Source organism: Cupressus sempervirens, chromosome 1, assembly GCF_028749045.1.
Source record: "Cupressus sempervirens isolate cs-2001-9-10 chromosome 1, ASM2874904v1, whole genome shotgun sequence".
Taxonomy (NCBI): Eukaryota; Viridiplantae; Streptophyta; class Pinopsida; order Cupressales; family Cupressaceae; genus Cupressus; species Cupressus sempervirens.
Window position 1 is genome coordinate 496,647,161 of NC_143118.1, and position 18,345 is coordinate 496,665,505.

The 18,345-nt window shown below is 34.7% G+C and overlaps 1 protein-coding gene across 1 annotated transcript in view; it reads left to right on the forward strand.

Annotated features, from left to right (window-relative positions):
* Positions 1-1,338: 1,338 nt before the first annotated feature.
* Positions 1,339-18,345, forward strand: part of LOC149578413 (glycine cleavage system H protein 2, mitochondrial-like) — a 69,725-nt gene continuing 52,718 nt past the window's right edge. Inside the window, exons 1-3 of the mRNA XM_089828996.1 lie at positions 1,339-1,569; positions 1,785-1,873; positions 2,310-2,480. Of these exons, the coding sequence (XP_089685122.1) occupies positions 1,458-1,569; positions 1,785-1,873; positions 2,310-2,480 (372 nt within the window). The 5' untranslated portion in view covers positions 1,339-1,457. The remainder of the gene's footprint in view (positions 1,570-1,784; positions 1,874-2,309; positions 2,481-18,345) is intronic.

Genomic DNA, 18,345 nt, shown 5'->3' on the forward strand with positions numbered 1-18,345 from the left:
TAGACAACCTAAGTACAAAATCAGGTGAAAATAGTTAGTTTTGCAACATCATTTATAGCACTACAAGTGGACTAATTTTTTAAAAAAGTGACTAAACGCTAGTATTCAAAAGGAAGAAGAGCAAATACAGAGACAAAGAGACTGTCACAAGACAAGCAAGCAAAGGAAAATGCTTATAAGATAATACTAAGCAAGGACACAACACCGAATCAACTAAGCACGTTAAAGCTAAACATAAACTCCGGTTAGCCCTTTCTAAAATATTCAAACTAAATCTTTAGGCCCCAATACCTAATCAGATTGCCAATACGCCATCATAGATACTTGGCCCTGCGAAATATTGAGAGTACATAGACATACAAATTTGAAACTCACAAATACATAGATGAATACGCAAACCCCCAAAACCACGACAAATAAAGCTAAGTTGAGAAGATTTAAAGAATCAGAGGAAAAAGAAAAAGATATAAACTCAAAAAATTGAAACCCTAGCAAGACATTTTTGGTTGGGTTGACAGGAAATTCAAACCTCTTTTATGAATCTTGCTTGACAAGAAAATGGACATGACACATAAAAACTGTTGGCAAAAAGAAGTAAGGTTGAAAAGTGGCAAACCCAGTTGAGGTGCGAGGAAGCCGTACCCACAAACTAGAGTTCCTCTGCAACAACTACAAAATTTGCAAAGATACGCCTCATTCCATAGCTCTAGTATACTTCCCCTCCCAGCTTCCCACCACCACAAATGCAGATGACCGAGTTTTGATACAAGCAGACAAGAGCGAAAACCTAGCAAATTCAGAAATCTCCACCGTTTGGTCTGGAAACAACAAAAGGCAAGTAAATCCAGTTCCATATTTAATCCAAACTTTGAACACTGCATCCATCGAAGAGATTTAATGCTGCATTCAATACTAATTATTAACAAAGTAAATATTAAAGCATGCAAACTCGGGCAACTATCCTATCAAACATTAATAAAAGCTTTATAGCTGTTCTATTTTGGAAATGTGGCCGCTTCTTGCTGTTTTATTTTTAATTTACAAAACTAATTAAACCACTAGCAAAAACCAGCGACAAATAGAAAAATACAAAAATTCCAATAAATTTCAAAACTCGAAATATTAAATACTATGAACATAAGATATATTATTCTTTTGGAAGTTTCAAAGCACAATTAATTATGAAAACATTCGTCGCTGCCTTTTAAAAGGCAGGGACTAACAAGTGGAGGACGAATTATATGCGAATGGTACTTTTGGGGTTGGTGGTACCTAACGTGGGTGATGAGAGAGTTACCCATCGCTTTGCTTAAAAATATTGCAAAACAGTTGGTATGTGCGCACTTGCTCATTCACACCATAAACAAGGAGCAGGGCAGGTGAGGGGAGTTGCAAATTTGGATTGAGGTGAAACGAGGATTTAGGATTGGAGGTGGTGGTGTTGAAGATCAGTCAGAATGGCCTGGGCTTCGCGTGCCGCGTCTCATTTAAGATTAAGGATGAACACAAGCTCCGTCAGATCTTCTCCATTTCCATTTCATGCTCTTCTCTCTCGTGGGTTTGCTTCTGGTAATATATTTTCCCGTATTTTCTTTATGTTTTCATGGATTTGTGTTTGAACTTCGAGCGTTTATTGTCTGGCTAAATAACTTCCTTAAACGAGACCCTGAATCCTAATCAAACAACCTAAATCTGAACGTGCCACAAGCATTTTATGAATAATGAAAACAGAGTTACACTAGTCGTTGAAAATTTCACTGTATCTTATGCTGATTCTTTCGCAGTTGTCGAGGACCTTAAATATGCTAATTCGCATGAGTGGGTCAAAGTTGACGGCCCACTTGCTGTTGTTGGAATAAGTGATCATGCTCAGGTGAGTATTACAGTACCACTTATACATGGGTTTTATTACTTGCGAGTGTTCTTCAAGGCAAAAGTCAGGTGACTATATCTTATTTGGGAGTGGGTTCAGATTCTTAGTCCGCACAGTGTTATTTTGTCTAGTCTTATCTGCTTTTTTAGATTTTAATGCGAAATTGGGCTTTCATCTTCGGCTTTTGATTTTGTAATAAGGGGATTGAGTTGGTTTTAGCAAGTCTTCTGTGATTTGACGTGGCTGCTACTATTTAGGAAGTTTTCAGTGGAGGTTTAATAAGAATGACTGCATATCGCAATGGTTTGGGTCTGAAATTGGCATGTTATATCTATGTGCAGTAATGCGAGACTTGTTGTAGTTGTCATTATTATGGGTGCAACATATATTGGTTAAATGTTTTTATGTTTTTATTTGTTGATTTTTAATCTTACAGGATCATCTAGGAGATGTTGTGTTTGTTGAGCTACCCGATGTGGGGACCAATGTTTCAAAAGGGGGCACTTTCGGTGCTGTAGAAAGTGTAAAAGCGACCAGTGATGTATACTCGCCTATTTCAGGGCAAATAGTCGAAGTCAATGCAGAACTTAATAGCTCTCCTGGTCTGGTAAGATGTCAGGAACTTAAGCAATGAGATAAATTGCTGTTTACCTTGGTTGAATTGGGCGGATCATAGATTGTATACTCAAATAAATTGTTTCTTAGTTGACTTTGATGCATCATAGATTGTTGTTTAGATCGTTAGTAACTGTATTTGCTCATTTATAACTGCACAGAGCAATCATTTTCAGGTATCTATAGAATTGTGCAAATATCTGTGCTTTTAATCTTAACTGGTGCTCAACTTATGCACTATATCATTTTAATGTTGCACTTTTTATACAGATTGGTATTCAAGTTTATTTTTGAGCGTTAGATCCTGAAGTGTGTAACTTTCTTGTAGACTATAGATATTCATGTTATCTCAATCACCTTATATTCTCAGTTCCCTTACACATTCTAACTTCAATTAGAAAAAGTCGAGCTTTTCCTACAAATCAAGTCAAGGTGTTTATGGTTTTCAATCATTTGATGTTTTCATAGGCTTATTTCTCAATTCCTTGGTGTTCACTGTATAGTAAAAACAATGTTTCAGTGATTAGTTAGGATTTGCCAGTGAGAGTACCAAACTTCTTTCACAGATCATTGAAATTATTGAACATGCAGCTATCCACTACTTATAACGTATGCTTCAATTCATTTGCAGCTGTCGAGATCTCAAATTTGATATTTAGTTAAAGAAGAATTTCCAATCCCAGGCCACTGTTGTCCTGTTGTCTCTCTACTTAAATAACTCAAATCATAAATGATTTAACAGCAGAAAAAATAACTTTCTGAACATTGTAGCAATCTCTTATTCTCATGAGAGATGAATTCATGTTGAATCACTACTCATGAGACATGGGTCAATGATTTTGACTCAAAATCACACAGTTAAACCCTGATAGCAATATCCCAAGATAACTACACCTTCAAATCATATTTCAGTTTCATTCCTTTAAAAAACTTATAAGGAAACCTGTACGAGCTGTACTTCTCACAACTGCATGCAAATTCACAGTTTATTAATTACATTACTGCTATACTGCGCCTATCTTTACATTATTTAGCCCAAATCTCATCTTTAAAGAGCAGATAAATATATCAGTTCTATTTATCTGCACTTTACTAGACTTATTTCGCTAAATAATTGACTTTCCTTCAATCCTTATATGCAAAATGCAAAAGAGAATAACTTGAACCTCTTGTCAATGGTTTCTAACACATCTACAATGTGAATGAATAGGTGTGGTAGTTCCTACCCAAGCTAAAAATTTAACAATTATTGTTTGATCAACCTAAAGGCAATTGATTTTCCAGTCAATTTGTCACATCATGAGTCTGATGAACAAAGCCATAATTGACAAGGAAATTCAAGGGGATAGATACCTACCAAAAATACATAAAAGAACTATACAACCAATAAATTACAAGAGGAAAGCCTATGAAGGGAGTTAATACCAATAAAGTAGGATGATAGCTTGTGTAAAGTATGCATCTTAATGTTCTAGTAGTGCCAAAATTAAAATTTCAGTTTGTGTCTGCATTTTTAAGGTATATTTGGCTCTTAGTCGACCTGTTTCGATTCATACTCTGTTGCTTTCCTAAATAGTTCTGGAGATATAATGAACTGCTAGTCCTGATTGCGGTCAATAGTCTGTCTATTTGAGATTATGATGGTGTAAGTATGAATTTATTGGATTCTCGCACAGCTTCAAATTTCTCTTTATACAAGTTGACAGGTTTGATTTGCTTACTCAAACTGGATTTAGGCTTTGGACTTGTGGATTCATTGAATCTCATGTTTTCCCTTAAAATAGTCAATCTTCTGATTCCTAGTTTTAATACTTGAATTCACCCAAATATAAATGTTTACTCTACCTTGGGTACTACCTGCAAATTATACCTTTGTTGCTGCTCCTAAGTCACAGATTTGTAATTCTTTTTACCCTTAAGTTGTTAAGTCTTTCTTGTCTTTACTCCTAATTGGTTTTCTTTTTTTCCTGTTGTTCATACTGAATCTATTCCAAATTTATTCAAACTTCATGTATTCCAGCAGGATTCATGGCTGTTTGATTTGATTTCATCCCTTCAAGGGTATTTTTCTGACAGTATTTCAGTGGCTAAGTCCAGCTCACGTAAATCACATTATAGTTTTCTGAGCTCTTGGCCTTGGTTTCTCCGTCTTGTGTTCACAACACTTGCAGATTTTGATATCCCGACCACTATCTAATTCTCTAACTGTCTATGGCTCTTAGTTTGTCTGACCTTTCTCTTGTTTTTTTCCATCAATTGCTCAAATGAAAAGCTTCTAAAATTATATTATCCTAATTTCTTGCTTTTGCATTATTATTCTAAATACTAAGTGATGGTTAGACTTGACCCATGTGCAACAAAATGGATACTGTTGTTTTGAATTAATAACTTTTGTTGTTAGTTCAACTTATCAGCTTGTTTATGTGTCAAGGAAAAGGAAAAGGAAAATTTCTCACAAGTCTTGAAAACATTTGATCAAAGAATAATATCAGATCTCATGTGATTGTTTTCTTGAAAACTCTGGGGTACAAGCATCCCCAACAAACACCACTTGCTAAAGGTTCAAATAAGAAAGGATACGATTGATATGGTTCTACTTCAAGAAACTGCAAGGGTGATCTCTTTGTTTTAAGCTAAAGTGAGGGGACCCAGGAGCAGCAAGCAAATAATAGATGCAAACATTTTTTCCCATTTGCTTCAAGAAACCTTTTATGTGAAATTCCTCACAAGTCTTGAAAAATCATCAGGTCAAAATAATACCAGCAAAGCAAGCAACTCTTACTAGCAGATCTCATGTGGTTGTTCTCCTGAAAAGTCTGGGGCATGAGCAATACCATCAAATACCACTTTCTAGCAGTTCAAATAAGGTTCTCCTTGAAGAAACTGCAAGGTTGATCTCTTTGTCTCAAGATAAAGTGATAGGGATCAGGAGCAGCAAGCAAATAATAGCTGCAAACGGTTTTTGAATTTAACCTTTTATATTATAAATGTAAATACCTGTCCTGTAAGATGAAACTGCTAAATAAACCTCAATCACTTCTAAAACTGGTCAATCAAAAATTAAGATGTCAGAATCATCCCAATGGGTGAGTTCAATACAATCAAATCACTAGAGGAGAAAAGCATGAGAGGCTGATTTGGAATAATTACATTGCAGCAGGTGTTGGATAATTGAATTTATACAACTCTCATTTACTAAATCTAGAACTAACATTGACTGATAGACAAAGAAACTAGTTAAAGACTAAAGTTATCATCTCAGACAATTGGACAAGTCTTAAAATGAGACTGAAGATGACAGTCAGTTAAACCTTTCTATCGGATCATTGACCAACTCATTGGAGAGAGATCTAAGTGACGGAGAATGTGATAAGCTCCAAAATTAGTGCTTTAGTCCTATTTCTGTTTACCTAATTTAACGGGTCTATTTAATGCCCACAGGACACAGAAGAATATTTCAGACAACTGATATAATTTGATGTCAATATTTATTCATTGTTTTTTGTACTTTCAGAAGTCTGTGTATATGCATAGCACTCGGAATTGCAGGTTTGATCAAAGTTTAACAATTCATTTCAAAACCTTTTGTGCAAAATTTGTATCCTTGTGCTGAATTTTAACATGTTAATCAGCTTAAACATGATAGTAGAGCACTGTTATCAATATTTTCCATGATTGTAATGGAATATGTTTCTGCTTGTGAAGGAGTGGTAAGAAGATTTCATTGCTTTGCATTAGCAATTGAAGTATCTTGAACCTGTGAAATGTTATAACTTATAGGGTGTGATATTGTAGTTGGTTTAGTTTCAGGAGTATTAATCTGCAACCTATTAGGTTGTGGATCTGGATTTTATGTGATATGTTCAGTTTTAGTATGTCTCAAGTTTTCGGCAGTTGCAAAAATTTACTCCTTGGAGTGCAGATTGCAAATGTTGATGGAAGAAGTTTATCTTCGGGTCTATATACATACCATGCTGACATTTTTTTTCATTTCATTTTGTTGGCTGAACAATAACCATCTTGGATTTTGTGAAGGATCATTTGATTGTTTATTTTGTTGAAAAATATCTTCAAACTATATGCGTGATGCCTTGACCACTCTTTATCAGCGTTAACATATCTTATAAGATGTTGATGAAGAACAAATTCAATGCCACATGCACGAGTGACACAAAGACAAATAACCACCTTCATAATGAAGATCACATAAATATATGTTCAGCTAGCAATAATTGTGATTAAAGTTAGGGGTACGGGACCTGTGGTTGTAAATGAGTCCTCTCCATTTTGAGAACTCTTTGTTTGGGGTTTTGTGTTAATGAAAAGCCTCTAAATTTTGAAAAGCTTTTGGGATGATTTCATTTAGGAAGAAATTACATTAGAATATAATTATTGAATGGAAGTTAGAGCCAAGCTCTTATTGGGAAGATGAGTAAAATGTGACAGGAAAAGATTAGGAGGCAAATCTTCTAAATAAGGTAAGAAAGATTTAAACCATATCAAGTGTTTCATGTGTTAACTGTTAAGCTTCTTAATATCCTATGAAGACAAGCTAAGCAGTAGATCTAAAAGGGTGCAAAAGCTTCAATAGTGGATTAGCTGTCCAGGCTTGAGACTAGCCTTGCCATGGTTTCATGCTTATCCACTAAAGCCATTTTTGGTGTAAGGTGGTATGTGGACTGTAGCATCAAGGCATGCCATTTGATAAAAAGATATTTAACAAATTTCAGGAGTAGAAGGTTGGTTTACATGTAGAACTCTGTGGTGATGCCACATGTTTTATTGTTGTGATAAGAACTATAATTTTCTACATGTTTTCTGCTAATATTCTTCACTTTCATGATGTTCTTTATGATCCTGGATTAGCAAGGAATTTAATATCAGTTTCAGCTATGACATTTTTCAAGTGTGGCTGAATTTGATTATCAACAAGAAATCATTAGAAATCGTAGCCAAGACCCTAGCCAGACATTGACTAGAGAGGTGTTGTGTTGTTGATACATGATGGTGACAAATTGTGTGATCTTTGGCACATTAGATTTGGGTACTTGCACTATGGAGCTCTATTTCATTTGAGGATATGGTGTATGATTACCTAACTTTAAGGCTGAAAATAATGATATATGCAAGGGATGTGCACTTGACAAGCACATCAAGACTATTGTTCCAAACGATGAGCACAAGTCAAAATGGATTCTATATTTGACCCAGTTAGATGCTTGTGGACCTACGTTAACAGCTTCTTTGGCTGGAAATATTTACGAAGTTACTTTCATTGCTGATTTTGAAAGAAAACCTAGATTTATTTTATGATAACCAAATATGAGGATTTTGGGAAATTTCGGTTGTTCAAAGCTTTTGTGGAAGCTATTTAGGTCAAAGAATTGAGTTTTTGAGATCTGTAATGAAGGCGAGTATATCTTCAAGCACTTTGATGTTCTTTTAATAGTAAACTGGAGAATATAGATCATTCCTTACAACTATCAATAGAATTGAGTCGGAGAGAGGAAAAACAGGTCCCCAAAGAGTGCTAAGTCTACTGATTCATGACTTAGATTTGTTCATGTTTCTTTGAGTTGAAGCTTAGTTGTTCAATATACATAGTAAGCAAGTGTCCACATAAGAGGACAAGGCTCTAGAAGAAGATTTCATTCGAGAGAAGCTTTTTAGTTCTCATTTTTGGGTGTTTGGAAGTGTGTTTACATTCAGGTGCCAAAAGATAAAAGTACCAGGTTTGAATCTTTTAGCCTGAAAGATTTTTTCTTTTTGAGGAATATAGTTTGTCTTTCAGAACTTATTTATGTTTTATCACAAAGGAGGATAGTAGCAAGATAAGATGCTAAGTGTGACCAGGCTGCTTGGTCCTCTAAGCCTTTGGAGCCTTTTCTGGAGGTTGAGGATAATGAACAATTCACAGCTTCAAGTTTTGATCAACAAAATATACTAGTGCCTATTAAAGACTAGTCAAGTTCTAGTATATCTGAAGCTACCCTGGCCACATCTAAACAATCAAGAAGCCTAAATTGCTTACTCAAATTTTGTAGGAATGCATAGCAAGTAGGAGTACCGAAATTTTCATTTGGAATTAGCCGTCCACTCAAGAAGCTTCCAAGTTATGTTGCATTGATGTTTGGATCTTGAATGTTGAGCATTTCATTTTTGAGGAGGCAAGCTTAGATTAGACATGGTAGGATGCGACAGAGGAGTACAACTCCGCTTTTTAGAATAATGTTCGGAATATTTTGCCAACACCTCATGGGAAGTCAATGCTCAATTCAAAGTGGCTGTACAAAGTGAAACATGCATCAGATGGGAGCGTAAAGAAATTCAAAGAAAAATTTGTTCTTTGAGGGAATTGATTATGATGAGACTCTTGCTCCAGTTTGCATGGTATGCTTCTATATGTGTAATTATGTCTCTTGCTTCTGATTTCAACTGGCCTTAATGTAACATGGATGTAGAAACAATGCTTTTGAATGGATCACAGTAAGAAGTTTATATGAATCAATCTAGAGGAGTTAAGGTGCATGAGTGGTATACCCATGTACATATAGGTTCTATATGTGTAATTATGCCTTTTGCTTCTGATTTTGATTGATCTGTATGTAAGATGAATGTAGAAACAACGATTTTGAAATGGATCATAGACTAAGAAGTTTATATTAATGTAGAGGATTTAAGGTGCATGAGTGGTATACTGATGTATTTATAGGTAATTATGTCTTTTCCTTCTGATTTTAGTTGGCTTATAGACCTAGGATATGTAAAATGACCACCTTGTTTAACATATAGAGGAATAGGTTTATATAAATCAACCTAACAGATTTGAATTACACATGGGAAACCCATATATGGAGGCTAAAAAAGATTATATTGGCTGAATCAAGCACCTCATGCATTGTACTCTTTGATTGACGGGCATTTATTAAGATTAGGGTTCACTAAAATTGTTACAAACTCTGAATTATATTATTTATCTGATCATTCTGATTTGCTAGTTATATTTATGCAGAAAGATACAATTCTTATATGAAATAGTGAGCTCATGCTATAGTGCAAGAGGAAGTTGGCATCCAAATTTGACATGAGTGTGGCAAGGTGCATTAGAAGTCTACATGTAGCTAATAGGTTCTTAATATATTTCATAAATACTAGACCTCATATTTGTTATGCAGTGAACACATTAATTGGAATTATGTTTTCCAAAGCAAGTTCATTGAATTCCTGCAGAACATGTATGCCAATATTTGAAGGGCACAATTCAGTACGAGCTGAACTATGTTGGAGAGGGTTGGTTTTTTAGGTAAAAGGTGGGAGCCTGAAATATTATTTTAATGGGAAACATATAAGTTTGTACAACTGTAATGTTGAAAACACCAAATGCAGAAACCACCTAGAACTGCCTGGCGACGAAGAAAAGGCCAGCAAGCACCCTGTATAGGACAAGAAAGATGTTGATTTAGACTGGGCAGGTGATGCTTCTGCTAAGAAGATCATTTTAGGGGTTTTTTCAGCTTCAGGTCAGGTACAATGATCTAGTTTAGCAGGAAAGACAGCAGTAGCATTATGCTTAGTTGAAGTGGAGTACATAACTGTAATGTCCCCGTTTTCTAGCCATTATTTCTGGATGCGTTGTTAGCCCTATTCGCCATGATTCTGCAGGCTAACCAGAACAGTACAGGGTTAGTATGGGATTGGGCCTGGGCACTTCCAGTTCTAGGCCATTTAGATCTGTCTTGACAAGGTTGCTTGATACTTACATTTCATAGTAAGTCAGCAGGGTTCAGTCCTTTGGCATTTTTCAGTATTGGACTTGGAGCATAATCCCTGAGAGCTTTCCGGCAAGCCATCACACATGGTCTTCTGAGTTCGTTTGATCATTTGTTTTAATGCTTGAAGATTTAATAGTCTATTTTATACCACTTTATTATTAAAATGGATTTATTAATTTAAAGTGGATTAATAAAAGGACACAGAGAAATATGAAGAGATAGGCCAAGGGAATTGAAGAGTCACAGGGATGTGTAACAAAATGGACTTGCAGAGGCTCATTCTCTTCATGCTTGGATTCAGTTCAATTTTGGGATTTCCCCTGGAGAAACTGAGGAAGCTTTGAGCTTTCTTTCTGAAATTTGAAGATGAAAACCTTCAGGCATCATCAGTGATGGATTTGCGATGGAATTCACAGTTGTATTTCAAGTTCTTTGTTTATCCGATCTGACTGTTACTACTATTTTAAAAATTGGATTGTATTTTGTTATTGTATTGCTGATTATTATAATGCAATAATAGTTCTGAGAGTTTCAATCTGAGCACATGCTGGTTTTATCACTGGTTATTCTTAAATTTTCTGCATAAGTTTATCTTGGTAGTTTTGAAAATTATTTGGGAGATTTTGCATTAAATATCTAGGTGGGATAAAACAGTGTATCAGAGCTGGTTTTCCTGCTAGCCTGTCATTGTGAAAATTTGCAAGGGTTTGTTTCAGTCAATTAAAGCAGCTGCAGATTATATTTCTGAAGAAATTATTGGTGCTGTCTCTGACTGTTGAATTGATGAAAATTTATAATCAATATATTAATGGCTCATGAAGAACTGCAGCTCAGCAGTTGTATTTCTTCAAACGCTCTACTGATACCTGCAGTCATAGTTGAATATAATCCCCCTGGTGAAGGTTTTTATCAAGAGTTTGGAATAGTTGATATTTTTTTTCTAAGGTCTGCGACTTAGATTTGGGCTTGATTTTATGTGCTTGGCAATGTATTTGGTCCCCAATGGAAGCTACTAACGAAGAGAATTATAAATAATTTAGAGCCAGAATATTATGTTTTAAAAAGAGTATTTCATAACTTCTTAAAGGCCTGTTACCCAGAATATAAGGGGTGTATGAGAATTATATTTAATAGAAAAAGGGTAATCGTACCTTCATATTTGAAGGTGGAGAGCATATAATATATTTGTGGGGGCAAATAATATATTTCGTGGAGATATATTATTGTAGAATTAAAGGTGGTTGTGTTTTATATCTGACTTGAAACTAATAAATTAATGTGTGCTGTGAGTGCTGGGAGATAAGATGAAGCTTTGGCATGAAATGAATGGGGCACTGCTGTCAATATTTGAGTTAAAATCCTTGCTATTTTATGGTTGGTAAATCAAATATTGTTGACTTTGCTATTATTGTAAAACTTCAACGGCTGGCATATTGGTGAAGACTAAGCATAGAGATTGTTGGGCTGGAAAATAACTGTATTAAGTGAAGACACCTGCACCAGTAATCTTTCACGGTAACATTATGCATACAAGGGACAATGATTAGCTGGAACAAACAATCAAGTGATATTTATTGGGTCCCATGAATGAAGTTTAATGAAATATGAGAAGGCAAGTATTATTGGATTAAGGATTTAACTTCATCTGAGTTTGGCATTGTAAGCTTTTCTGTGAGGTTTGCAGGTTTGTAAGCTTTTCTGAATATGCCATGGGTTGCTTAGTAAGGAGGACAGAATAATTGAGTTATATCTGTGCTTCACAGAGTCTCTAGACATCATCATTGAAGATTATTAATTATAAGAAGTGCTGAATATTTTGGAGGAAATACATCAATAGGGAAATACATATTTGATTTGCAAGCAGATAATTTTGATGTAATAATTTTTGAAACAACATTCTATTGGCTGAAGATGACTTCATATTGCCTCGTAATGCAGCGGAGAGGATATGAGGTTCCATATATTAGGAAACATGCTCATAAAATAGCAGAAACTGGGTGCTTTGCGATTGTTTCTGATTCTATTATATATGAGATATATTTCTTCATTTTTCTCGAGCCTAGAGATTGGTAAATGTAAGAAAAGTAAATGAGAGCAAGGAAAACGAAATCAACCCAAGCGAGTTGAGTGAGAAGAAATGTTACCATGAAATAAACAACTTCCAAGAGCATAAACCAAAGTAGAGCAACAAGAAGACAAAGGATTTGAAATGGGAAAGCAAAGAAAACCCTTTGTGAGTATTGTACATGAAAGCAAAAGCCTAGGGACAAGAGAGAGAAAATGGTGGAGCAAAATAGCTTATTACAATAACATCAATGTGATGTGTAAAGAAGAATGAGAAAGAAACATCTCTTTTATAGAGATGAGAAAGGAGTTGCATGTGTAACTCCCTTTTCTATGAATGACACATTCATAATAAGTGTGTGCAAAGTGTCAAGATCCTCTTAAGGAGGATACACTAATTTCTTTTATAAAAGGAATTATAAAATAAGTTGTCCTCCCATGTGGACAAGAGGACAAGTAAATGACATGTCCTCCACGTGTGTACAAGAGAACAAACTACATGTAGGGATTCTTGGAACATCCCAAATTAAATACATCCAAGGAAAGATTAATGTTTCTAATAGCCCCCCTTAATCTTTACTTGGGGAGCTTACATGAAGGGGTTGTAAACCCAAATTTTTACAATGAAATTGAAATCTCTCTTTAGAGAGTGGCTTTGTCAAAATATTAGCCACTTGATCTTCACCCTTGCAATAAAGGAGTGTAACTTGTCTGTCTTCAACTTGTTCTCTAATGAGGTGATGTTGGAGAGAAATATGTTTTGTCCTTGCATGAAAGGTTGGATTGTTTACTAAGGCAATAGCACTTTGATTGTCACAATGTAATGGAGTAGGTGCTTGTTGAGGTAGACCCAAATCTTCAAGAATCCTTCTAAGCCATAAAGCCTCCTTAGATGCATTAGTATAACATTAGTACAACCTTAGTATAACATTAGTACAACCTTTCTATTTAGCTTTTGTTGAGAGCAAAGAGAAATAGAATGTTCTTTTTAATTTTTCCAAGAAATTGCACTTGAACCAACAAAGAAACAATACCCACAAGTAGATCTCCCATCATTGGGATCTCCACTTAGATTGGAATCAGTTTAGCCTAGTAAAATAAAATCCGAATCAGCATCATAAAATAATTCCATATTAATGGTTCCTTTAGTATACCTTAATACTTTTTTAGCAACTTTGAAATGTGTTTGTTGAGATTTCGACATAAATCTTGAAACTAAACCAACACTATAAGCAAGCAATATAGGGTCTAGTAAGAGTTAAATAATTTAAACTTCCTACTAGTTGCCTATACAAAGTTTCATCAACAAACGGAATATTCATATCAGCCATTAACTTAGTTCCTAATTCACATGGAATGGAAACATGGTTAGAATCGTTCATCTTAAATTTTATATAAAGATCATGAGCATACTTGCTTTGAGAAAGAAAATTACCCTTAAGAGTTTGCCAAATTTGCATGCCTAAAAAGTGATGCAAACTACCTAAATCAATCATTTGAAATTTTTGGTTAAGTTGAAACTTAACATTAGAAATTAAAGCATTTGAACTAAAAGTAAGAATCAAATCATCCACATAAAGAATAACAATGATAATATCATCTTGAGTATGTTTAATGTATAAGTTAGGATCATTCTTATTTCTAGAAGATCCTTGTGATTTTAGAATGCCATTCCCTAGATGATTGTTTGAGACCATAAATGAATTTTTTCAATTTGCAAACGAAATTTTCACTACTTTTTTTAACAAAATTGGGGGGTTGAGCCATATAGATCTCTTGATGTAAATCACCATTTAAGAAAGCACTTTTAACATCCATTTGATGGATAGGTGAATTCATTTTAGAAGCTAAAGCAAGAACAAGTTTGATAGTAGGCATTTTAGCAACGGGAACAAAGGTTTTATTATAATCTAAGCGTTCAATTTGAGAAAAACCGCTAGCAACTAATCTAGCTTTAAACTTACTAATTTCATTATTGGCATTCAACTTGGTTTTATATAACCATTTGCATGAAACTAAATTCTTACCATGAGGTAAAGTAACTAAATCCCAAGTTTGATTAACAATTAGAGAGTCATATTCCTTTTGTATGGCCTTTTGTCAATAAGGTTGAGAGATAGCTTGGTCAAAAGTCTTTGGATCATTAGAATTCATAATAGAAGTCATCAAAGCATAATTGCAATAATTAATCCTCATAGGTTTAAGTCCACCAAATCTAGTAATATAATCATCACTTTCATTAGGCCTTGAGCCCATTTAGGTTTTCTCTTAGTAGTAATAGAATCATCACTAAAAGAAGAATCATTATCTATAAATGCATCATTAGTAGCAACATGATTATCATTTCTAGCATGAGAAGGAGGAGGAGGAATAACAATTGTTGCTTGAGGAGGAGGGTTAAGAGTAGGAGTAGGGTCTAGAGAAAGAGGTTGGTCCTCCATTAATACTATTTTAGTGCCACTAAATTCTGCATCTTGTGCATTAGAGCAATCATGAACTCCATTTTTTGCAATACAAACATCTCTTGCAACTTGCACTTTGTTAGCAGTAGAATCGTAAACTCTATAATCCTTAGTATTTTCATTATACTCAACAAAAATAAATGGAGAAGACTTAGCCTCTAATTTATGCCTTTTTTGTTTTGGAGTATGAACATAAGCAATTGATCCAAAAATCCTCAAGTGATGTAAATTAGGCTTCCTACCAGACTAAGCTTCTTCGGGAGTAATATCCTTGAGAGCTTTGGTAGGAGTCATATTAATAAGATAGGTGGCACAAGACATAGCATCAGCCCAAAATGTGTTATGCATATCCTTAGCATATAACATACATTTAGCTATTTCAACAATGGTCCTATGCTTTCTTTCTGCCACACCATTTTGTTGTGGTGTATAAGGAATAGTAAGCTCATGTTTAATTCCACATGATTTTAAATAAGAATGAAAAACATTGTTCATATATTCCTTTTCATTATTAGTTCTAAGAATCTTAAGTTTAAAACCGGATTGCCTTCCAACATATAAATGAAATTCAATAAAAATGTCAAGAACTTGATCCTTGCCATGCAAAAAATAGATCCAAGTTCTCCTTGAAAAATCATCAACAAAAGTAAGTGCATACCGACAACCTTGGATGGAGTTATTCTCCATGGGGCCTAAAAGGTCACTATAGACTAGGAACAACTACTACCCTCCATGATTTACCACTTGGATAGGGCTCCCTATGCATCTTACCACTCATACAACCAGTGCAAACAATTTTGGAAGGAATAATTTGAGGCAATCCATCAACGATATTTGCTTTTTGCATCAAAGTAATATAATCAGTGTTTAAATGGCCTAGTCTTTCATGCCATATTGAAATCAATAGAGGTATGTAAAGAAAACCTTGAACTAGCAAATTCATGAAATTTAAATAAATTAACATGATCCAATTTAGTATTAGCAACAACTTGATTACTTTGAGGATTTATCACATAACACATATCCTTATAGAATTCAACTTTATATTCTTGACATAGGCTTGCAACGAAAAGAAGATTAGTTTTCAAATTAGGAACATAAAAAAATCATGCAATTTACCATTAGGAACACTTACATCACTTAAACCTTCAATTTTACAAGTATGATTATTAGCTTATTGAATTGGATTGTTCACTAAATTAGGTTGCAAAGAATCAAAAACTTCCTTATGAGAAGTAACATATTGAGAAGAAACACTATCCACAATCCATTCTAATGGTCTAGAAATATTATAACTACAAGTAAAAGCATGATGAGAATTAGAACCATTAGAATTACCCTTTTTATGATTTGATTTTTGATGGTGATTATTGTTGTTAATGTTTTTTTTATCATTTTGCTTTTTGAAACAAATCTAACAACATGACCATCTTTACCACAATAAGTACAATGAGGTTTGGAATTTGAATGATTTCTTTGATTATTATTATTATAGTTGAATTATTAGGATTATTATTATTATTGTTACTATTAGTATGTTTGAAATTAGATTTATTATTTGAATGATTAGAGTTGTTAAGGTTATGATTATGGTTATTCTGATTCTGATTATTGTTATTTGATTGAAAGTTATTATTTGAATTCGTAGAGATGAAAACATGTTCACTTGACTTAAGAGTACCAAATTGAATATTTATGCTCAACTTGCAATTCCAAGTTAATCTAATCATTTGGAAGTCGTCACTTCCTCATGATTTACACAGGGCCCATAAGACGTTTAAATGATATAATTAGTATAATAATCAATTAACTCAATTTTACCTCATAAGTGTTTCACCTTCAATAGTGAAACTTCCTCTTAATCCCTATGATCGAGATTGTCACAAGTTGACTGAACCCATCTGCTCCCTCTGAAGCTCGAGTTCATTGACATTTAGACCTCTTGAAGATGCCAGATTTCCTTTGAATCTGAATTCCATATGCTTTTGTCCTTGTGATTCAAATATTTCCTTTCATAAGGTGAGCCCATATTAGAAATATAACGCATGAATCAATTTTAATCATTTATTACTGGTACGTGTTAGGTCTTCCTTTTTTGATAAGCGATTCTTCTTAATATATGTGACACTGCTTGTAATCTTCAAGGTGAAGCAACCTCGGCCTCTCATAGTTGAGTGAATCTCATCAACCTCTCGAATCTATACATGAGATAGATAACCCAAAGTGGAAACATCCAACCTCGGTTAGTTACACAAAAACTGTGATCTGCACTTCAACCCTTACCATTTCAACAACAAACATATTAGCATGCGCAAGATCTCCTAATCCATTCACCAAGATTTAGATTAGCTGTTGAACTACACTTGATCTTACTTGGTCGATATTCTTCCCGCATATTGGCCACTCTTGAGCAATGTTAAAGATTGAGGAATGGAAGTGCCTGTAGATGTCCTCATCACTAAACATAATGCCCACAGTGTAGAATCTCACCAGGCTCACAGAGCTTACTATTACAACCAGAAGCCCTAATACAAATTGTACACACAAGAAAATCCTTGAACACATGCATTTAGATAGACAATTTATCTTCATATCCCAATAGTAGTCTCATTGCAAAAATACAATGTGGCATCAATATAGACTTGTGCCCACACTGCTCGTTTTTATTACATTTATTATATTATTCGACCTGCTATTCAATTATAACTGAATTTGTATGGGATATCACACCCATCTCTAATTATTTATGGATTGATAATTTGTCTTCATTATTCAATCAAACTCCTCTTTCTTTTACTATCATTCCTTCCACTTTGTATAGTCTAAGCCTCTCAACTAAGAGTCACATGAGTGAGAAGAGAGATCACATGCTTTCTCAACTAAAGTCCAAGCATGATTCACATCGTCGACCACAATTGTTCAAGTATGACCAACCTCATTTCGAGTAGCACATCATCCACCCTATAGTGGACTTCACACTTGCACCACAAGGGTTAGCCAAAACACAAAGAGGGTCTCTTTATTTTAGTTGGCAACATTCCTTGAGTGCACCCCAATCCATCATTTCTAAGATTGTAGGTGCAGACATTCGACACCAACCCTAAGCTCGATTTGTAGTGATCGTCTCCAATAATTTATTAGTGCTCTGCATGATCAAGCATTCATTCTTGTCGACATTGGTGACATTAGTATGATCCATCATTCCAAAATCTAGATGCTATTGCCTTGTGAGTTTCATTTAAGACTAACTCTTTGTTACTGCGATCAGACTTGGAATTTCTTCCCCCACAGCTCCATTCTGTAGACTTGGTGATGAGCGATTGGTGTCAGAAATCATCAACCAGAATTTCAATTCTCCATCATAGGAGAAGGGTTCCTTCTCTCCTACTTCCACTATAAACCATCCATATAGTCTCTGCACCATTGGTTGTAGACTGTAGAGATTATGATAGAAGTATGTCCTTGGAATTTCAGGACGTTCATGGTGGATCGTGTGCCCATTCTGTGCAAATTCAACTTTTGGACTAGCGTTGAGTGCTTGCTCCATGGACTTCACACA